Source organism: Stylophora pistillata, chromosome 12 (assembly GCF_964205215.1).
Source record: "Stylophora pistillata chromosome 12, jaStyPist1.2, whole genome shotgun sequence".
In the NCBI taxonomy this organism is placed as follows: Eukaryota; Metazoa; Cnidaria; class Anthozoa; order Scleractinia; family Pocilloporidae; genus Stylophora; species Stylophora pistillata.
Genome location: NC_142530.1, coordinates 17,710,001 through 17,732,646, shown reverse-complemented (window position 1 = coordinate 17,732,646; position 22,646 = coordinate 17,710,001). Strand labels below are relative to the sequence as shown.

The window sequence follows — 22,646 nt, the reverse complement described above, 5'->3', positions numbered from 1 at the left end:
TTCGTGTGTTTTAACACGGACATATAGACTAGTCGCTTTCTCTTTGCAATTGTTCTTGTTTTCCCTACAAATGTAAGCCTGTTGCTTAGAAATGAGCCTCCTCGGTAGAAATCCGCTTCCTCCGTAGAAATGAGCCTCCTCTGTAGAAATGAGCCTCCTCCGTAGAACTGAGCCTCCTCCGTAGAACTGAGCCTCCTCCGTAGAAATGAGCCTCCTCCGTAGAAATGAGCCTCCTCCGTGGAAATGAGACTCCTCCGTAGAACTGGAGCCTCCTCCGTAGAAATGGGCCTCCTCCGTGGAAATGAGCCTCCTCCGTAGAAATGAGCCTCCTCCTCCGTAGAAATGAGCCTCCTCCGTAGAAATGAGCCTCCTCCGTGGAAATGAGCCTCCTCCGTGGAACTGAGCCTCCTCCGTAGAAATGGGCCTCCTCCGTGCGAATGAGCCTCCTCCGTAGAGATGAGCCTCCTCCGTGGAAATCAAAGTACTAGTACCTATAGCCCAGGCTTCTCCCTAGTACCAGTCCGCCATTTTTGATAATGGCGAATTTTTGCAGCTCATGTGGCGAAAGTCTGGGCCAGCATGCCATGGCCAATTTTTGCCCCAAATGTGGCACGAAAGTGCACGCAATTTTTTATTCTGTGTTTGAAATGTGATTTCATATTTTATGTGAAACCTGATAAACGATGATCGAGTACTACAACTAAATGAAGTTAGCCTGCTCCATGCAAAAGAGAAATGAAAGCAACACAATTTTTAAGAATTACATTTTAGTGTAGCTTGTTTACCTTGTATTCCCTGAAATATTTTACTTTCTAGTTGGATGTTTATGTGTGCTGTCAAGGCCTTATCTTTATTAGCTATTCCCAAAATATTACTGGTGGCCTACCCATTTTTCACTTGAATCGTTGCAGTATAGACTAGGGTATTAATATAATTAATCTGGGTGCACACGCACCCCATAATCTTGGTGTTGTTTGAATATTAGCAATACTAAGAAATACTGGGGTACTTGTACTACCAACAAGCTTGGCAGTTACAAATAGTTTTTAAACATTATTTTTTTTAGAGTTCAATGTGATAGAGAGCGTGGTAATAGAGAAGTATTCCATTTGGGTTATGATTATAAAAGAATCGCAGATCTGCTACATACAGGTCTACCATGGCATCACTATGAGTGTTCGCACTCTTAAAAGGAGACTTCAGGACTATAATCATGTGAAAAAGAAAATACACGGCGTTGATGAAGACTTGATTAGGAACATCATTAGAACATCATCGTTTATCAGGTTTTATATAGAATATGAAATCACATTTCAAACACTGAGAAAAAAAAAAAAAGAAACGATCATTAACCTGCGTGCACTTTCGTGCCACATTTGGGGCAAAAATTGGCCGTGGCATACTGGCTCAGACTTTCGCCACATGAGCTGCAAAAATTCGCCATTATCAAAAATGGCGGACTGCTACTAGAGAGAGGCCTGTGCTATAGGTACCAGTACTTTGATTTCCACGGAGGAAGCTCATTCCTACGGAGGAGGCTCATTTCTACGGAGGAGGCTCATTTCTACGGAGGAGGCTCATTTCTACGGAGGAAGCGGATTTCTACAGAGGAGGCTCATTTCTAAGCAACAGGCTTACATTTGTTTGGAAAACAAGAACAATTGCAAAGAGAAAGTGAGGTTTTAATTAGAAACGTGTTTGTTTTACAGTGTGCAGCAGTGGCACCTGTGGGCCACCGTACCAATCAGATGGCAGAACGACTGCGACCGTTTGGAACTAGTCTTGCAAGACAATGTCCCCAGGGGCTCTTCATGCCCTGACTTGAAATCGACTCAGCCCCTGGGTCTCCGAGGATGGAACATCGTGGAAAGGAGATATGTTTTCGGACAGTTACCGAAGGGGTTTGAAGAAAGTTAATCTTTCAACTGCTGCGTTGAGTGTTCAAATTCTTGAGCTCGAAAGGCCACGGACTCTCTTCTAGTCCCTTGGTCATTGTCACTTCACCGCTTTTGTCGATTGTTGAAGACCAAGTTAATTACCTTTGATCATTGGGAATCGATTCTGCTTTCATTGGGGAAAACAAAACCAAAGACAAAGAAATATTGGATGGAAAGGGCGAGCTTGCTTTATTGTAAATGTCAGCTTAGTGGCAGGGTTATCTACCCACGTCTAATAAACAAAAGTTTCCACGTTTAGCTTTTCTTTTTAATTTTTCAAGCGAAGATTAGATTAGATTTTTGCCGGGCGTGCACAAAAAAATGCGTAAGCGCCAGTTGCTCGACATACCTGGGTGGCCCGTGCGACGAAATAGCTTCACGGGATTGGAAAAGTTTCAGTGACAGCAAATTATTCAAAAAAATCTTGAAAGATTTAGGCTTATATCTCATCTAACGTTTAAAGCGACATATCAATGCTTGCAACCATTATGTTTTATACGAACCTCGCAAACTTTTAAACTCGTTCTCTTGTGATACCTGCGAAAGTATTCAGTATAATTTCCGGTAAGATTTCGCGGACAATCTGATCGATTTCTCTTACATTGTGTTGCTGAGACTGAAACTTTTCACCTCGCGCAAAGCTTCGTCGCACGGGCTAAACAAACATAGCGAGCAACAGAGCTTGTTGAATATGTGCGTGTTAAAACACACGAAAGGACTCCAAACGACACTTCCCTCTGATTGGGCAGAAAAACACAAAGATTTTCTGGCACCAATCAGATACCAGAACGACTGCGACCGTTTGGAACTAGTCTTGTAAGACAATGTCCCCAGGGGCTCTTCTGCCCTTAACTTGAAATCGACTCGCCGCCCCTGGGTCTCCGAGGATGCGGGTACTCTAAAAATAGTTGCTGGACCTTCAGACAAAATAGGTTAGTTTACATGACGTCCTTTCGTACGATTCTCAGTCCTGGTAACTAGCCGTTCAATTTGTACCAAAGAGACTAAGTACGAGAAGAACAGCGCGCCAAAAATTATCAGTTCTTCCGCGAAGCTGAAAATTTTATTCATTGGTATAAAGATCTTTGGATTTCCCTGATCATTCTTCGTGTTTTGACATGGAGGCACCAAGAGTCAATGCTTCAATGTTATCCCAATATTCTGGAAAAATTGTATGTCTTGTGGGAAATGTAACAGAGGTAAGCAAGTAGAAAGAGTTTGGAATTAGGGTTACACTTGAGGTGGACGGGTATTCTGAAGTTACTCCCACTCGTGTAATTGCTGCAAATAAGTGTATTATTTTATCATTCTGGATCGGCCAAGGGGTAGATTACTAATCGATGAATCATACATGGCTGTGCGCGATGGGGATGTTTGCGAAAGAATGCCTTATTTTTTGCAAGGGGTTGAAAGAGGAACTGAAAATGATTCTTTGGTATTCGATCTCGTGACGAAATTTGAATGTCTTACCGTTCACTAGCTGACTCAACTGTGATATGATAATGAAAGTTTAGAGTGACTTAATCATTGTTACGGTTTTACCCAATTTCGCTTTCTTAAGCTGCGAAATGAAAACCCCTAAACAAAAGGTTGGCAAATTGATAACCTTCATTTGTGGGTAACAGGCTTTGCGTGCATGTTGGCTAAAGTTGAATTGGGGCTTGATTTCAACGTATGCGGGTCCTAGAATAGGAAGGGATAGTGATTGGATGGGTGTTCTACTGGTTTTTGACTAACGATGGATCCTTGTTGCATACATAACCACCTTTTTGATACTGCCACCAAGTTCCAATGTTCATTCGGTTCCATACCATTCACCTCTGGTGCACCAAAAATTGAATTAAGTCCCAGTCTTTTGCCTCCTTTTCTGCTGTGTTTTTTTGCTGACCAGCTGTCTATTGTTGGGACCAAATTGTCACTGCTAGAGAATTATTTACTTAACTTTTTCACACTCACACTGCCCAAGTGCTCTGGGGAGTAGGTACAGGGTAATAACAATCATCAGGGCTATCAGAGGAAATTCATAGATGATGTCTGCACTCAAGCAAAGAGGCTCATCTAGCTGGTGCTTATAGCTGTTTCTGTAGTTTGAAGCAACTAGGATTATTGCAATTCTCCCCCTGGATGGGATGCCAGTCCATTACAAGGTTACCCCCATCTGGCTTCCCTGACAATTCACTGGTACCCATGTATACTTCTGGATGGAAGATCATGCCACACCAGTAATGCTACTATCTATACTACTAAGAGATGAAGAACTTTAACTTACCAGCGTTCATTTTTTATACATACAGGCAGGATCTGGAATTCTCTACCTACCTACATTAGAGACAATTCTCTTTCATTTGTTTCATTTAAAAATAATCTTTTTGATTATTACACAAATGCTCTCTTGAACGTATACAACCCGGACAATCCTAGAACATGGAAATCTGTTTGTCCTAAATGTAATATGGCCCGACCCCTTGTCAAAGATATTGATTGCTGTTTTTAATTATTAAGTTTAATTTTTTTTGTAATTTAGTATTTATTTCTGGGACCACTGTAATTAGTTATACTGTTGTGGCCTCTCTGCCCCATATTTGTTCACTGGTGCAAAGTTTAATAAATTAAATTAAAATTAAATGGAGAGAGGCATCAAAGTTGAAGTTTTCTTTTGTTTTGTTTTCAGTGTTGAAAGTGTACCTTCCTAGTACAAATTGTGAAATTGAGTTTTTCCTTTCAAATCCCACATCTGATTGTGATATTTGACATGTGAATTTTTGTATCTGATTGGTGCATTGAAAATAAACTTGTTTACCCAGCACATGATCACTCTGATGTGCATGCTTGAAGTCACGCTCATTGGACTTTTCAGCTGGTCCTGCATGCAATGTTTTTAATTTCTATTGGCCTCTATTTAATGCAAAAGGTCCTTCACTTGAACCTTGACCTCTTGGTCTAGATCCTAGTGCACTTACTATGTGGAAATGCATAGAGGAAATGTGTAGACCAGAAGGTAGATCATCAGATTTTCCTTAATCTTTTTTTCTTTAATTTTCAAGTGGCACATGTAGGGTTTAAAATTGAGCAATTCAGCTTTTCCTACACTGGGTTTACACTCAAAAAACAAAAAACAACAAAATGGTTTTAATGGTTAAAGTTAAGTCTCATCTTGTTTTTCTTGCAGATCAGTTCAAATGGTGCAGAGCTTAACCTCGTGGCATGTGATCACAAGGTTGTCAAAGTCACTCTGGATGTACCAGTAAGTCTGTAGCTATAGAAATTTATATTTTTAATTCAAAGGGAAAGTTATTCACCCAGTAACAAAGAACACATGCTGATTACTTCTTCAATTACCCAATATTTTTAGCTTGATGAGAAGGTCCAAGGGGCAGTGGAAGTTGTGGGAAGAGTAGAGCGCAACTGCTCTCTTTCAGGACAAAGAATTATTTTATACAGCAGTGATTTTGGTAAGGATGCCTCTGCTTTCCTTATGTGATTCTTTTTACAATTCTCTTCCTACCAGTGACTTAACTCCTAAAGACCTAGAAGTGATGAACATTTAACTTCTCATTATTTATCCAGCAAACTGGTAACAGGGCTCGCCACTAACTTTTCAACCTACTAGTCAAGTGGCTTGTGACAACTTAGATGTTATGACAATTTCAGTTTGTTTACTAGCCAAACTGGCTGGTGGAAATAAAAAACCACCAGCTAAAACTGAATTTCTACTAGTCTGTGGCTAGTTGGCTACCATTAGTGTCGAGCCCTGGGTAATGAGAACTCTTAAATGTATCAGGTAGAAGTTATTTTCTTGATCCAACACCAAATTCTCACGACTAATTTACAAGGGAATGTGTAGCCGCTAAAGGGGGAATTAATAATCAGATTGTATCTTTTAACTTAAGAAGTGGTTGAAAGCAAATGTATTTTAATGCCAATTATTTTTTTAATTTTATTTTCTTTCATCAGTTTTCTGCTTCTTTTATGAGGCAAAAACTTATAAATAGAGGTTTTATTTTACATATGTGTAAATTATTTTCTTCAACAGACCTGGAAGCCTATAGTCAAGCTGTATCATTAGCTGCTGACTTCCCTGAAATATTTGGATCCACGCAGTTGAATGGATTTGGCCACTAACCAGATAGAAACATGCAGTTGTTTCCACATCCGATTCACTAGATAGCAAAGACTGTAAAATTAACCTGAAGAAAGAGTTCTTGCCAGCTGATCTTCATGATTATCTCTTATGCGTAATGACAGCATTTACTGAAATTTCAGCCCAAGCCTTGTTTGTACAAAAACATTCAGAAGTCAATGTGACTTCCTTATTGTTTTCATGAATTCATGCATTTGATTTTGGTTTTCTGGGAAAACTATCCAGTTAAAATTCAACAATCCACACCTTTAAAGGGAGGCTTGTGGTTGAAATTGTGTATTCTGCTCTTAACATGCACAAGGCCTATTTCAATGATGAAATCAATGCATGTGTGGGTATTAAATGATACTTTAAAATGGTGAGAGGAATCATTCATTTCCTTTCTGCTTTTCATTGTAGATACATAGCCATTCAAACCATTACATTAGACACTTTCTTTTTAAGTAGAAATGTTAATTACTATCTAATGCCGAGATCTTATCAAGTGGAAGCTAGATTACTGAAAGGAAAGTTAATAAGTTTTCTTTGGAGTTTTTAGTAGGTGATTCAGTGACCCTTTGAGGTTCATATCTTGTTACTACTTTTTGTTGGAGACTGAATTTTAAAGTCAGATTACTTTGTGTGGTTCTGTTTCAGAAGATAAGTAATGATTTAATGTTGTTCATGAGGTTAGACATGTGTAATAATGATGAGAAGTTATTATGCATTCTCCAGATGTTTTTGTTTTAATTGCATTGTGACATGCAGATGGCAACATGGACCTCTGTCGCTTTTCTTAGCCACTGAACTTGTTAATTACAGTTAAACTTGTGGTGCTTTCGTGAGTTTGAATTATGTGTGGCCCAACCTTTGACTGTTTCTTCTGTAATTTATTTCATTTTTGTTTGAACAGCAACAAAGGAATGGGAAATAAAGAGAGTATAGAAAGAATACATTTGGACACATTTACCTGGAAACAGCTCTTTACTTGACAATGATTTTAATTCATACAAAAGCTTTATGGTCTTTGTTTTGGTTTTTTAATAAAAATAAAAAATCCCATGGGAAAAAAAAAATAGTCACAAGTAAGATTGACAACTTAATTATGAGAAAAGCACAAAGGTAGTGTGTAAAATACATATTGAGAGAAATTGACAAAAATACCATTAGATGATTCATAATGAACCTGGTAAAAGATGATATTCAACGCTGACTGAGGAAAGAAAATATTACAGCTTATCTTTAACATTTTACAACCTAACATCAGTATGCATATTCTCCATACTGTTCCCTATACATTTCCTAAGGTGCTGATAAGGAGAATTTATTTAATGAGAGATTAATTTGTTGGTGATCATTTCCTTGCTTTTTGTGACCATAATCTGTGAATCAGGGTTGATAAAATAATTGTAAGAGAGAAATTAGATGTTTGTTGCTCTTCTGGTTTGGGAATACTATTGTTACTAGCATCCCAAAGGTTGCTGACTGCAGCTTTCTATTACTAATGCTCAAAAGGGCTAACATTAGATTGCCAGAACCCAACCTAGCTGGTCAGTTCACTTGCAAGTCGTTTTGTTAATGATTAGTTTGCTTCTGTAATTGGTCGTTTGTCTTACCAAATGTTAAGAGATTTCATTGGCAGAACTTGATCAACTTTTAACTCACTGAAAAGTCATAGAGGAGTTAGCCATTTCAATACAAACTGCTACTTCACTATTCTGAAGAAAACAAACTAAAAAAGAGACCAAAAAAACTAAACTGTTAGCGAAATGGCCAAGAACATGCCAGTGAACTGACTTGAGACACTGGTAAAACAGCCTAAAATGTTAGCAAAGTGGTCATCACTGAAATAACTTATAGGAAAAATGACCGCATTCTTATTTTTGTGTCATGTTTTTGTTTTATATCAGTGCTTCCAACAAATAATGTATAAAAAGAAACACCAGAGTTCTTGGATCAATGATATTCACTACATGAGAATGTTTGAATTGCACTCCTACACCAAATAACTGAATAGAAAAGAAGTGATAAGAAAACTCTGGCTAATAACCCTTCCCAGTTCACTGATTCATAACTTAATATATACATTTATCAATTTTAAAACTCCTTGGTTATTTTCATTTTCAGTGTAAAGAATGAATTTAATCTCAATATTTTTATTAGCAGAAGATTCAATTAGTCCAATTTTGCAGAAGGAAAAGAAAAACCCTTTTCTTTAAAACTTAAGAGAAAATATTTGATATGGCATATTTGCATTAACATTGGAAATATCTAACCTGCTGGCCTAAAAATGTTTTTTGTTTTGTTTTTGTCTTTGTTTTTCTTTTTTTTCTTCAGATGATATGCCACAATTTTTTTTTGACATTATTTCTAAAATACTTATTAATTCATGTTACTGAAAGAATGTCATTGTTTGGCATTGCTGTGGCAACAGAATCTAGGTTCATGCAGTGACATCCACATCCTGTCACAGGACATTCAACATGTTCCCTGGAAAGTAATTCAGTAGGTTAACAGTTGCCAAAAAAATGTTTAAGGAAAAACAAAACACTTCCAACTCTACAAATAATATCAAAAGCAGGGCTAGACACTAATGGTAGCCCACTAGCTACAGACTAAATGAAACTCAGCTTTGGCAGGTGGTTTTTTGATATCCCCTAGCCGGTTTGGCCAGTAAATAAACTGAAATTGTCATATCATCTAAGATGTCACCGGCCACTTGGCTAGTAAGTTGAAAAGTTAGTGTCGAGCCCTGAAAATTCTTTCGGTTGATAATTGACAATTTTAGTTCACAATGAGGAAAATAACATCTGACATTTCATTGACTAACGGACAAAAAAAAGTTATAAAGAAAACCCTTCCACGATGAAAAGGTTGTGGATTATAAAAGACTGAGCACTCTTCCCAACCTTCCTTCATTCCTGGGGGAAAGGGCTGTAGGCCTGGTCTAAAATCAAGGAGGGAGGGGGTGTACCTGTCAAAGTACCTCCATTGGCTACTTAAGGACAACTCTATGTTACTTTGCATGATGCATGTGTATCAGCACTGAAATCTCCAGTTTAGCAACTTACTTAAACCATCCAACTATATGATTGGAATGTCCACCATGACGACAAGATTGACACCATGTGAACCAGTTGTTAAATGGATTCACACTGTGTACATTTGTTGGTTTTTCTGCACTTGAATCTCCTAAAGGAAAGATTTAATATCACAAAAAAAATAGCATCATTTGAATTTAGCTGATGACCATAGGTGGTTATATCCCTTAAGTTCAGAAGTTTTTCTTTTTATCTGTGAATCATTTCACTTAAAAACACTTTTACTCGAGCTATCATACTCCCTTAAACATTTTGGTAATAGTGAACAATGGTTTTCATTTTTGGCTGTCTACAAAACTTTGGCTTGAAACATAACGGAAACTGTCTGTTGACAGTTAGCCGACAGACAACCAACAGCCAACAGATGACCAACTGTTGGCTGACAATAATTATCCTTTGAGAACTGTTCTTCACTTTTACCAATATTTTGAGTCACCTACTGAAATAAACATTTCCATGAAGATAAGATTCTCTAGGGAGAAGAGGAACTGAAAGATTCAGTTTGTGATTTTGCAGCTGTGAATTAACTCAAATGTATAAATATATTAATAGTTCTCTTGACCTTGATTCACTGGCTTCTGTGAAAGTGATGAAGATGTTCCCATGTGAACCAAGCAGAGAGCACATCTTGGAAGAGGCTTACGGCAACCAGGGCATGCCATAATCTGAAAACCATCAGCACAAACATTGAGACAAAAATCTAATGAATCTGACCAAATTGATATGGCTTTCGGCACATTAACTGACAACTAGACAGACAACTCTTTACATTTATAAGGTGTCAGCAATATGAGAATGGGTAAGCACAAAGAAAGAGGGTGAAAGGAATGCACTAGGAGGATTTATCTTTCTCTGGGTGAAGTAACGATGGAGTTGTGTTTCATAATTATCTTTAATGTTCATACTAACAAACTGTCCACCAGTCAGACTGATTGCTGATATAGGATGTTGGTGATGTTCAGAAAGATGGGCAGGGGATGAGCTTCATGTATGCACCAGCTTGAATGACGTAAGAGCCTCCAGACATCCTAGATACTGATGGCTTGTTATGAACCTCATCTTGTTAAATTAGACTCATTTTTTGAACTATCAAAGGATTCCTTTTAAACTATCAAAGGATTCCTTTGATAGTTTAAAAAATGAGTCTAATTTAACAAGATGAGGTTCATAACAAGCCATCAGTATCTAGGATGTCTGGAGGCTCTTACGTCTGGCTCTGGTGTTCCTTGCATGAAACACTTCACAGTCAAAGTTAAACAAGGAACCTGATGATATAAGTAAGGGGTTCTTAACACCTGGGCTCTGCCAGAGAACAGCTCCAACACACTGCTTAGTTATGAGTAATAACATACCTTAGTTCTGTTTGAGGGATTGCAGTACTGTGCAAGTTTACGAGGCCTTGAACCTAAATATACCAAAATTGAAAAGAAAAATTATCTAAATTATTCAATTTTATTAGAGCATTACCTTTAAGGTTACAAGTGTTTACACATGAAGCAATAGATATTTAAATTACAATGCATGTAAGTTTCAAACAGCTAAATGTGAATGTAAGCCAAGAATTTTAAGCAGAGTGGGGTGGGAAGAACTCAAAACATGGATACCTTCTGTAAGATTGATCAGTTGTGGACTCAAATAAGGCAGAGAAGGTGTCCTAGATCAACTATAAGCAACTCTGTCTATTTTCAAGAAATATTTGCCTACTTAAAAAAGACCTTAAAATAGAACTCTGTGTACAAAAGGACAGGAATTTCAGTGAGCTACAAAACAGATCTAAGTAATGACTCATAAAATCACTTAAAAGCAAGGATGGGAATATACAAAGACTGGAAGAGGATAAAATGTTAACCCCTTGACTCCCAAGATCTGATGGTTAGTTAATTCTCCCCTGTGGCTACTACACATTTTCTTGTAAATTGGTTGCAAGAATTTGGTGTTCAATCAAGGTAACAACTTCAGCCTGATAAGTTTGAGTATTCTCATTACCTGTTTGCTGGATAATATAAGGACATTATAGAGAGAAGTTACACATTAATCATTTCAGGGAGTTAAGACAGATCGATCAGCACTCACCTGTTGGTAGCATGTTAGTAAGGATGGAATTGCCACAAAAATTACATGAAACGAAGACTTGTTGAGGAGGTCTCTGGCTGGAATCTTTTAAGTTAAAGTGAATATCAAACAGTGACCTGAAAATAAAAGTATCTATTGAGCAAAAAAAAGAAAGAGAAGTTCATATACTTAATGTACTATTTGTGGTCAAATTTCCTTACAGGGAAAAAAAAAAAAGAACCCCTGCCTTACTTCCAACAGGTGGGTTCATCTTGGTTGATAGAAGTGCATTCATAGTATCTGCAAGACACCCATTTGTGCCCCACTCTAGCACATGAAAAATGGAGAACTTAGTGTGATACATTGAAGTCAAGGCTTACAACATCTTGGGGAACTGTTGTTTTTAAAAAAGTGCGATTAAAAAAAAATTTACTCCTGCACCTATTGTCATTGAGATATTTAAAAATAATTGTACCAACGTGACAAAACAAATAAATGCAGCAAGTCTAAGCAATATTAGAATCTTGTGATTTTTCCATAACAAACAATACCTTTGATGCCACAGCCTCCACATGTCAAGCAGACTTCTATAACTGAAAACACCAAAACAATTTGATCACTATTCTAAATTTTGTTTGTATACTTATACTTAACAGATGATCTTCTTTCTCTCAAAATAGAGTTGTGGTCTTACTTTTCTATCCATGATAATACTCTTGGATCTTTGGATACTTCACTGGAGATGTGAGCAACACAGTTGACAATGACCAGGCTTGCTGTTTGAACATCTGTTGTCTGCAAAGAAAACCAATATTAACTGTAGACAACAAACTAGATATGAGATAAAGGCTGATAGTTTCTAAAAAAACTGTTTGGGGCTGTATTGGTGGGGGTAACGAAATAATTTGGATATATCAACAAAGTTGAAATGGTAAATTGGCCACCATAACAATTACAAAAGCTGATGTTTCGAGCGCTAGCTCTTCGTCGGAGCGAATGACAAAGGGCTCCGACAAAGGGCTAATGCTCGAAACGTCAGCTTTTGTAATCGTTACCGTGGCCAATTTACCATTTCAACTTTGTTGATATATCCAAATTATTTAGATATGAGATACATTTTCTACTCTCAGACCTTCTGTTTTCTCTCAGGACATTGTCTCAAGAGTGAAGGAAATTGGAGAGCAAAGAAATTAGACAACTGCTCTCAATCCCTGCGTTGATACCTGAACAATCTTAAACATGCAAAGTACACTGAGGGAAACTTTACCTTATTTACATATTTTTCTAGTAAGTTTATTCCATCCATTGAAATTCCTAATGGATAGAGACAATAATTATACAACTGATATAAATTGATCAGAATTAACTGATTGATATCAACAGCCTTGAAGCCTTAAAAAACAATGTAGTAATACACTATGCTGATATAGCAAATTATGTTTCACAATAACAGTGACACAACTTGTGTTGGTCAGTAGTTGAGTTTTTTTTTGTGTTTAAATTTTTTCGGTATGATTGACTGTGTTGTTAATTGTAAGTAGCCTTAATCAAAAGAGAATTTATGATGTGATGATATCTTCTGGCACTAATGTCAAAGCCACCATATCAAAATTTGGCAGATAATATTGTCTGTGCTTTATTCAATTCATCATATGCTGTCTGGGAAAGGAGGCCAGGAAAAAAAAATTGAAAAAATCCTCCCTAAATATGCAATTCCTCATTGATTGATTAATTACAATTTACAAAGCTAATTTGTTGGACAAGGAAAACAGTATTAGTGCCCTAAATTAAAATCTGCTTGCTTCCAAGGACAATTGGACCCTGGATTTCTCCAAAATAATAACAGATCATCCATAACATTTTAGGAAGATTAATAAGTTTACCAAATACAAAATGATGGCCAAGTGAAATGATGCCCACCTGTAAGAAGAATGCCATCTAGATCCCCAGCATTACTTAACTTTGTTGACAAGTTCTCAAGAAACTGGGACAACTGACATACAAACAAAGTGGGGATAACAATTCAGTTTTTGTTCCATGCAGCTCAATCAAGCTTCAAATCATGCCAGTACTAATGAATTTCAACTAACATTCATAGATTGCTATAAAAATGTTTTGTCCCTACCTTATTATCAGGAAGAAACTTGCACGCAAAGGCTACTCTGTCCTCAATTTCCATTCCTTCCTCAGCCTAAAGGAGGGCATGTTGTTTTTTTTCAATATTTAAAGGAATGTACTGCAGTAGTATTACAATTTTAGACAAAACTTTTCCTCCCACTGCATAATAACAAAATTCTGTGTTGAGAGCTATTCATGCCTTTAAATAGAAATCTCACAATCCATTACAAAAGACTCACAGCATGTTAATAGGTAGATCTTAAAAAAATTACCTCTCAAAATTGCAAGAAAGAACTTACCAAAATATTTTCAAACTGTTCAGCCTCAGTGGTCAAAAAGGCAAAAGCTGATCTAAGATAAGGATTCTCCATCTAGAATTAAAACAATGTACACAGCTAATAACAAGTTTTATTGCACGACTCGGGCAGTCAGAGGGCCAATAACTAAAATCAACCAATCAAAATGCTCTATTGCTGGCCAATATTCTCTCAGTATTGGACCAGGCACTGTCCCAAATGATACTGCAGTTGTGTCCCTTTGAACTTCAGTTGTATAATAAATCTCTTATTAACCAAGCTTGCTTGGGACTGTACTGGAAGAATATCGGCCCTCTGTCTTTTTTGTACAGACCTCGCTACGCTCGGGTCCGTACTGTCAAGACCTCAGGCCGATATTCTCCCAGTACAGCCCTCGTGCTTGGTTAATAAGATATATTAATTGCACAAAATTTATCAGTATTCTTAGAAGAATTTTTTTGAGTCAATCACAACATTGGAATGGTTAAGGCAGTCTATCGTCTCACAGTGTTTTGTTACCTTCACCTGTCAAATCACTAGTACCCACTAACACTACCATATGGATATGAGCATTGTGAGATTTGAGCATCTTGCCCAGAATTATCGTTGTAAAAATAAAAAAAAAAACCCCTAAGGAAAGATAATTTAGTGTTTTGTATGTTAATTACTTTTACTTACCTGACCACACAATGCCCTACACATGTCTCTCCACAAAGCATTCTTTTCTTCTGTATACCCTGACAGTGCCATAGCAACCACATTCAACATATTTCCTGGAAAAATGCCAGATATCGATCAGTTCACCAAAATATCCTCTCTATTCTTTGGAGAGGATAACACGATAGTGTGAAAGTGTGTGTGAAGTCTAAGCCAAAGAATACCTGAATGCTGTCCTTATCAAAAATACGTTACCTTTAGATCCTATTTTATTATTTGACCCTTGTGAGCTCAATATTTCAATTGCATCTCTGATCTTGTTATTAAAAAGGGCTACTGCTGCAGCTCTCTCATGCTGTCCAGAAGATTGCAATCTGTAAGCAAGAGAAATTACAGGGTACTCTATAAAAAAGATTTAACAATGAAAAACCATAATAACAAACTATCAAAATGATGCATTATTTTCCAGTAACTTAGTAAAACAAAATAAAAGAACACTGCTTTTCTTACACACTGCTGAGGCCTGGGAATGAGTCTTGTGACTTCTTATCAAGACAACTAGAAACATCTATTGATTGAATCAAGTTTGTCTTGTTAACCCAAGCTTATATATGCACCAAACCTCAGTTATTTCTGTATCAGTTCCTAGAGCCATTAACTGGTTGTCTCAGTGAACCTTAGTCAAGCAAACTAGCTCATTCATCTTGTCTTGGCTTTTTGCTTACTCATTTAAAAAGTCAGCGAGCATGTTTCCTGAGCCTTTAAAATCCCAGCCACAGAGAGAAAGAGCCAGCTTTCTGCAACCATAGAGAAATATATAAAATTATCCATAAATCATAAACGCCACACAAAATCAACATCCTCCAGGAAAACAGGCACAGTCAACTACAAGTGATCACCACAAGAGCAGTTCTGACCTTTCATCACTGAAGTACACTGGTGCGACAAGGCGCTGTTCTTGGTAAGAGTCTGCTTTGCTTCTTGCAGTTGCTCCTTTGGATATAAATTGTATCATAGTAGGACTTGGTCATCATCATCATCAATCCTTTTCATGCCTTGTGGCACAAAGGGCCTTAGTAGGACTTGGTACCAGATGAGAATTATTATAGCAACACAGTTCTTGGATGCATTTCACAAGTCTGAATGCATTTATAAATTTGGAGATACTTAATTCCAACAAATTGAAAATAAACATTCAAGTTGATAGCAAGTAAGCATAAAAACAGCATTTCACCCTTTAACTCCCAGAAGTGATTAAAATGCAACTTCTCCCTACAACATCCATACACCATCCAGCAAACAGGTCATGAGAATACTCAAACTTATCGGTCAGAAGTTGTTATCTTGATCTAACACCAAATTCTCACAACTTGTTTACAGGGAAATGAGAAGGAGTTAGAGGGGAGAAGTAACAATGGGATCTTGGAAGTTAAAGAGTTAAGAACCCCAACTGGCAGAAGGTGGACCAGTTGGCTATATACTTAGGAAAAGTAGTCAAGGAGTTGAACTCATGGATACTGGAAACAAATCCAGTGAGTAGCGGGGTGGATGGCTTGAATGCGAGACCACCAGTTACAAGACCGGGGTTTCATTAAGGGCCAGGCACCGGGCAAATTGACCGGTTGTGAGGACGGTTTTGCCCACCTGATTTGATGGTCTGGGGGAAAGTTTATCTTATAAAGAAGTTCAGTTCAAAGAGTTTTGCCCGCCTGTGAAAACCAGTTGCCCTCCTGCAGAGGACATTACTGAAGCCCCTGACAAGACCAGGGGCCACTTCTTGAAAGCCTTGGTAGCCTAATGGGCTCGTAAAGCTGTTCTGTTTTCACTCCAGATGGGGATTTCAAAAGTTTTGAAAAATGATACAATAAAACTATCAGCTACAGAAACAAAAATGACTGCTTTGGGTACCAGAACCTGCTTTCCTATCCTTTAAATTTTGATTTTAAAACATGGCTTAAGGCCCGTTTAGTTACCAGGACTTTAACTCTCAAAAAAGAAACAACAACTTTGAGTTTAAATTTACAAGACATGTTTTGACATTCTCATGTCATCTTCAGTTGCAAATGAGCATTCAACTGTTGTACATTTGAATTTATATTAAGGTACGTTACAAACTACGTGTCAGGGCTTACGTTACATTTGAATGTTAAAAACGCGAAAAATGTAAATAGCGTGCGCTTGACTAGATCAAAAAAAAAAAATAAATAAAATAATAATAAAAATAAATTAAAAGACCAAGGAACATCATAATTAAAAAGAAAGAGACAATTCTAGATGTTTCAATTGCTGATTAAGGATAGATTTTTCCCACTTAATATGCAATGCCTCTTTGATCTTAATTTGGTATTTTGAAGCGGCAGGACTTCTGAGAGATGGGCCCCTGCGCCCTTACCACAATACCACTCTGCCTCATATCTCCTTTGGACTTGCCTGGCTAGTGTATCAATACTAAATTACAACTTAACCTATTGACGTCCAGTGCGCCTGTTTGCGCCCATGGGGACCCACACCCTTTCTACGCCTTGTGACGTCATCACTTTTAACCCTGGAGCACGAATTTGAGCACGTACTTGAACAGGTTGAAAATATTGTACAAATGATACCAGAATGAGCGCAATTGAGTGAAGGAGATTGGAGAAATAGCCAAAAAACCATGTTACTTTGACCTGAAAATCTGCATGAAAATCTTGTTCCATTACCCACCTACCTTTCTGAGCATGTGGTTTGAAAATAATGAATGGTTTCTGAAAAATCTCTACACCAAAATGAAGCCTACTAAATTTCCAGCAAGTGAGGAGAAACTTTAGGCAAGGAGAGGGTATAAAAAAGGGAAGGAGAAAGAGAGAAAAGTAAAAGTCATAAGTGGGGCATTACTTTTCAACCCAAACACTATGTCGAAATTTTGCTTTCTGAGAGTGCCCGAGATTTTCAGGCCGCCATTTTGCATTTGGATTGAAAGGCCGTCGAGTATACGAGCTGTCAAGGGGTTTTTGGTAAGTTTGAGCTTTTAAAACCACAACAGTGACCCGAAATCTGCTCGACTAGCTTCAAAACACAGCTTTCCACAAAAGCTGCGGCCATTAATGGGTTAAACATAGTTATTTCAACCCTCAGTAACAATAAAAAGTACTTAATATAAAATCATTTTCTGTAAGAGGTAGTTTTCTTTAAGTTTTACATACCTCCACCACCATTCTCTCCACCAATGATAGCTTTGATGCCATCATACTTCAGATTTTTAGATTTGTCTAATAAAAGATCATATCAAAAAGTCACACTCTAGAAAGACTAGTTACACGAAGAGAATGTTTCATGAATGAACTCTTTATTTCACGAACATCATTTTGCCATCTTCACCTGCAACTAGCAAAAGCTAGACGAGGCGGGCAGAGAGGTAAGGTTACAGCAGTCATAACAGATAATATAATAATTGTAAAGTAACTAACTAATAATAATTGTAAAGTAACTAAATAAACCAGTGTACAGAGAATTGTTTTCACCTTTGATCAGACAATGAAGCTCATAACTTACATGTCTTTTAATGACTGAAAGATAATTTTCCTACCTTGCTCTCTCATGGACTTTACCCCTAAAATATGGTTAAGGTTTCCTTGAAATAAAAGCAATGACAGTATGATGAGTTCAGAGAATTTCTCTACTTTGCAACTCCATTCTTTCCCTTCAATTTTTACAGTGGTAAAGTCAAAATTACTAAGCCTCTAACAGAATCACTTTGAAACAGTGACGTCACTGAATTAACCTAGAAACCTTTTAACTCCTCGACGGGGTAGTTCAAAGCTGGGTTACGATAATCCAGGGTTTGGGTGAAATTTCATTTCAGATCTGAAAGCTTTAAAAGAAAGTTCAATTTAACTATTTTTGTCTACAATTTGAGGATCAGATGCTTGCAAAAGAATAGGGAAAATGATCCCAAAAAGGTTCTTGCATAGAGAAATAAGGAAACCTGGATTAAAATTTAAGCTTGGGTTAATGCTAATCATCCTTTGAACAACTGGACCTGGAGGCAATAATTTGCTAGTCATCTTCTCCTTGGTACTAAAAAAGTTTCCACCAGGCAGAGAATCTAAAATATTATCTGCCACGAGGTGTTATCTTGACACAGGACCAGATTAGCGCCAATTTACAAGAAAATGTAAAGAGGCTATACAGGAGAGTCATTAATCACACCACAGGGAGTCAAAGTGAAAAATGCATTTTAGCAACTTTCTAAAAATAAGATGTTAATAGGAAGGGAAATCAAATGGTTCCTATAGATTCTAGTTGGGCAGTTGCTCACAGAAATGTACTAAATAGAAAAATCACCTTTTAAGAGAACAAAAAATTTTGCAGCAATTTTTGTAGATGTTGTTAGACTAAGTATAGATTTTCTCCACCTGAAATCCTGTGTTTGCTAGGGTTATTGATATATAGGTAACTTTAAATACAAATATTGTCATTCAGTGACATAGTACAAGACAGTTCAAATTAAAATTATTTTATGAGCCTGAAAATTCCATTGCCACTCAATTAATTGATTCATAAAAAGATACGACAAATCCACGACCACAACTTAACAAGCTTAGGATCTCCAGTTATCCTTGCAATGTCTTGCACCTGTTACGGCCAAAAAGAAAAAAAAACTATCTATCAACACCATTATGTTATCATCATTATCAATTGTCAATAATAATCAAACCCCATCTCATTCTGGTCGACTCTTTGTACACATAAAGTATACAAAAAAATGTTGATTTTTTTTTGGATGGCTTTCCCATCTGTGCTTAGGGTGTTTAAAAGGTGTTTTACAAGAATTAATTTTAAGTAATTGGTTGTTAGGATAGTTCAGGAAAATAAGGTTGTATTTGTACACACAGTAATGCAACACTGTGGTACAGTGTTGATCATGCACAAAGGTCCAGTAAATATATCTTATTAACCAAGCGTGAGGGCCGTACTGGGAGAATATAAGTCTGGGGCCTTGACAGTATGGACCTCGCTCCATACAAAAAAGACCGAGGGCCGATATTCTTCCAGTACGGCCCCGAGCAAGCTTGGTTAATAAGAGATTTATTATACAACTGAAGTTCAAAGGGACACAAGTGCGGTATCATTCGGGACCATTCGGGACAGTGCCCGGTCTAATACTGAGAGAATATTGACCGGCAATAGTTAGAGCATTTTGATTGGTTGATTTTAGTTATTGGCCCTATGACTGCACAAGTCGTATAATAAATTCCAATATCTCACAGTAAGTTGTAGTTGAAGGACTGAGCAGAACAAAGCCCTACCAGGCAGGTGACTTTGATACTAGATAAACTTCTCTCTGTGTTTCAACTGAGAATACAGTTTGGAAGAAGAGTCTAGTACTCTTTTTTAAAAGCCTTCCTTCAAATACAACCAAAGTCTCTCACTTGATGAAAGTTTATTCCATATCCTGCAAATGCTCTGCGCTTTATCTTTAACGAGACATCCTCCTCTAAAGCTGCCTCAGCAGTCTATGATACAAACAAAACTAGACGTTAATCCAGAGTTTCATTCACTTTTTCCCATAGTGTAACAGCTAGAGAACAAAACGCTACAGATGCAAACAGTTGTTAAAAAAAGATATGCTGTTTAAACACCAGAAATCTGTTAAGGTCCATATTAGACTGCCTGAATTTACATGCTGATATATCTGGATGACAAACAGGGCCTACAGAAATAACATTGCAAAGGTAAAACGTACCTTTTGTGAGCACTCCAATAAATGCTTCCCACAACCCCAGGTAAGGTGGGAGTTTGGGGACCAAGTCTGCAAGGGTAAACAAAATAAACAAACGAACTTAAACAGAAATATATAAATATGTAAACATAGTAGATCAGTCAATGAGCAGAAATAATATGATCCTGATATCTAACACCTCCCCAGTTATATGTAAGTTTTAGCATAAAAAACCGTACTTACAACAGAGATCCTTTCAAAAATTGTACAGTCTTGGACCAGTCCTGAAAATATTCAATACAAGGAGAATAAGACTGGACCACTCAAAAATACAGGAGAAGGTCTTGGTGCAAAAAAAATTAAATAATTATAATAAAGATTTTACAAACCAGATGGTGATATTGTAAGCATGCGATTCTCTTGTGAAGGATGCCAGGAAAATGCAGATACAACTGTTCCTGAGGCTGTTGGCCATGAAATAAAAAAAATAAACAAGATTGTTTTTAACTCTCAGGGGCTATCAACTGTACCGTGGTTTATAGACCTCTTTCATAATGGGAGGCATGATTTTCATTATTGTTACAGTAACTTTGAACAAGCAAATATGACTTATAAGCCTCAGTTACTTTAGATGTATTTTTTGTCTTGTTTTTGTGTTTTTTTTTTTCTTTTTTTTTGAAGCACAGCAGCTGCAGTTTTAAGACAAAGCAAAGGTCATTACTATTCCACTTAATATGCCCCTCGGATATAAATAGCCAATTTGACATTAATTGGTTGAACATTTGCCTATCATTTCATTTCCAACAAGCACTGTGGTGAAATATTAATTCAAACAAGTCATACAACCAGAAAGTTAATTATACCATCAAAGGTAAAAAAAATTGTCCTCTTACAGCTTAATTGTCAAGAAGCAGAAGTGTTCAGTTTCTTGTTTACAGCCCTTAACCCTTTCACGCCTGTGATCTCATTAGTAATTCTCCTTACTGTCTGCCATACAGTTCTTATGATGTTAGTTTGGAGAATTTGGTATTGGATCAAGAACGATCCCCTAATTAATATTTTTATTTATTCTCATCTCTTGTCTGCTTGAAATTGTATTGGCATCATTAGGAGAAATTCTTTCCTGGTCACTTCTAGGAGGTAAAGGGGTTAAATTTCAAAAACCCATTCACCTTCAGGCAACTTAACACATTTTACTGAAGATCATTAAAAGCAGAGGGAACAACATCTTACGCTTAACACTCCTTTCAATGAAAGAAGGTTCTATCTCGTATCCAACTCCATACGTTGGTGAAACTGAGGAAAGATTTCAAGTCAAGCTCTGAGTTAGGTTTATCAAGTTTAACCCTGTATTATAAGGAATTATAATATCGCCCCCCAGTTCCCCTGGTTAGCTCAATTGGTTGGAGCACTGGAATGTGTTGTTGGGGGTTCGAGCCCCAGCTGGACCAATACTCATGGTCTTAAAATAACTGAGGAGAATTTGCTACCTTTCTATAGTATCAAGAAATGGATAGATATTCTAGTCTTCTTGGATAAGGACCAATAAACCATAGGTCCCGTCTCCTGCAGGGTAAGGGTTAGAGACATTAATTTCCCATGCACAAGATTACTGTGTGATGGATGTCCTCCCCTGGGGTGGGATGGGTGGGTGTTATTGTTTCACAGTGCCCCATTTAAACTAGCCATTTGCTAAACTGGGCCACCCTGTATAAATATTCGTAAATACATATTCGTAAATTCATTTCTGCATACATGAGTGCAAAAGATTTGAATGAAACATTTCTTTGGACAAATAATAGATAAGAGATAAGCGAGTTCAGACTTTAAAGTGTATCAAACAAACAAAACATGCTGTGAATTTGATAAATAACTTGACATTCACCAATGAAAATTTTGCTGAATTAGTGATTCTTTGGAGTCACAAATTGATTTTTTCCAATCAAAGAAGGTGGATATCTAAGGGGGGTAAGCATAGGGGCTTAGTTTGTAAATTTAATTTTTGACTATTTTAGTATGAGGGCTTCAATGGTGAGGGATTCTTAACCCTTTACACTGTAACATCAGTAGGCATATTCTCCATACCTTTTCTCTATGCATTTCATAAGGTGCCCACAAGGAGAATTTGTCGAACAATCAAGAGGTTCTTTAGTTGGTGATCATTTCCTTTATTCTCATGACCTTAAAGTTTGATTCAGGGGTGATATTGTAAGGAGAAATTGGACGCTAGTCTCTCCTGGGAGTTTAGGGGTTAAAGAGACCAACAGCGCTTTATTTTTTAAAGTTCTTCCTTGTGTCTCAGATTAGACGTCCTACATGGTGGATTCTATATATTAGTCAACTCACTTACCTACTGAAGTATGTTGAATATCGTACAGTTGCACAATGGGGCTTTCTTTACCAAGTGTGGTCACTAAACCAGATCGTGTTGGACTCCATGCAGTGGCTGTCACAGAATGGGACTGACTCATTGTCATTAACTGAACAAAGTTAAGGTAGGACTGAAAATAAACACACTTGCATACTTGACCTTATTAAGAAATGCCAGTTGGAGTTTTATAGTAGGAGAAAAACACTCTTGAATTTTATAGTTTTGAAGGTGGACAACTGGACTGACTTGTTATGGTATGTGGCTTTTCCTTTTCTAGAATAAGAAATTATTGT

General features: G+C 37.2%; 2 protein-coding genes across 2 annotated transcripts in view; one reads left to right on the top strand and one right to left on the bottom strand.

Annotated features, from left to right (window-relative positions):
* The first annotated feature begins 2,940 nt into the window (after positions 1–2,940).
* LOC111326217 (replication protein A 14 kDa subunit) lies at positions 2,941–6,909 on the top strand. Its single transcript, XM_022930161.2, has 4 exons — positions 2,941–3,136; positions 5,107–5,181; positions 5,290–5,389; positions 5,971–6,909. The coding sequence occupies exons 1-4, from the start codon at positions 3,056–3,058 to the stop codon at positions 6,057–6,059; spliced, it is 345 nt and encodes a 114-aa protein (XP_022785896.1). The 5' UTR covers positions 2,941–3,055; the 3' UTR covers positions 6,060–6,909.
* Positions 6,910–7,022: 113 nt separating this feature from the next.
* LOC111326215 (GATOR2 complex protein MIOS-like) overlaps positions 7,023–22,646 on the bottom strand; it is a 27,045-nt gene continuing 11,421 nt past the window's right edge. Inside the window, exons 13-36 of the mRNA XM_088742019.1 lie at positions 22,333–22,462; positions 21,216–21,278; positions 20,372–20,446; positions 20,226–20,266; positions 20,007–20,072; positions 19,693–19,776; positions 18,832–18,895; positions 17,847–17,870; positions 17,464–17,529; positions 15,199–15,274; positions 15,007–15,078; positions 14,537–14,655; positions 14,303–14,397; positions 13,628–13,699; positions 13,336–13,401; positions 13,131–13,203; positions 12,478–12,524; positions 11,905–12,005; positions 11,762–11,803; positions 11,232–11,347; positions 10,511–10,563; positions 9,721–9,823; positions 9,129–9,249; positions 7,023–8,547 (exon numbers count right to left, since the gene is read on the bottom strand). Of these exons, the coding sequence (XP_088598145.1) occupies positions 8,445–8,547; positions 9,129–9,249; positions 9,721–9,823; positions 10,511–10,563; positions 11,232–11,347; positions 11,762–11,803; positions 11,905–12,005; positions 12,478–12,524; positions 13,131–13,203; positions 13,336–13,401; positions 13,628–13,699; positions 14,303–14,397; positions 14,537–14,655; positions 15,007–15,078; positions 15,199–15,274; positions 17,464–17,529; positions 17,847–17,870; positions 18,832–18,895; positions 19,693–19,776; positions 20,007–20,072; positions 20,226–20,266; positions 20,372–20,446; positions 21,216–21,278; positions 22,333–22,462 (1,872 nt within the window). The 3' untranslated portion in view covers positions 7,023–8,444. The remainder of the gene's footprint in view (positions 8,548–9,128; positions 9,250–9,720; positions 9,824–10,510; positions 10,564–11,231; positions 11,348–11,761; positions 11,804–11,904; positions 12,006–12,477; positions 12,525–13,130; positions 13,204–13,335; positions 13,402–13,627; positions 13,700–14,302; positions 14,398–14,536; positions 14,656–15,006; positions 15,079–15,198; positions 15,275–17,463; positions 17,530–17,846; positions 17,871–18,831; positions 18,896–19,692; positions 19,777–20,006; positions 20,073–20,225; positions 20,267–20,371; positions 20,447–21,215; positions 21,279–22,332; positions 22,463–22,646) is intronic.

Bases quoted from the DNA above. Each gene is read 5' to 3' on its own strand.
- LOC111326217 (XM_022930161.2), top strand. From the start codon at position 3,056: ATGGAGGCACCAAGAGTCAATGCTTCAATGTTATCCCAATATTCTGGA. The intron at 3,137-5,106 runs GTAAGCAAGTAG...TTTTTCTTGCAG, and splicing joins TTGTGGGAAATGTAACAGAG to ATCAGTTCAAATGGTGCAGA. The intron at 5,390-5,970 runs GTAAGGATGCCT...TTTCTTCAACAG, and splicing joins TTTATACAGCAGTGATTTTG to ACCTGGAAGCCTATAGTCAA.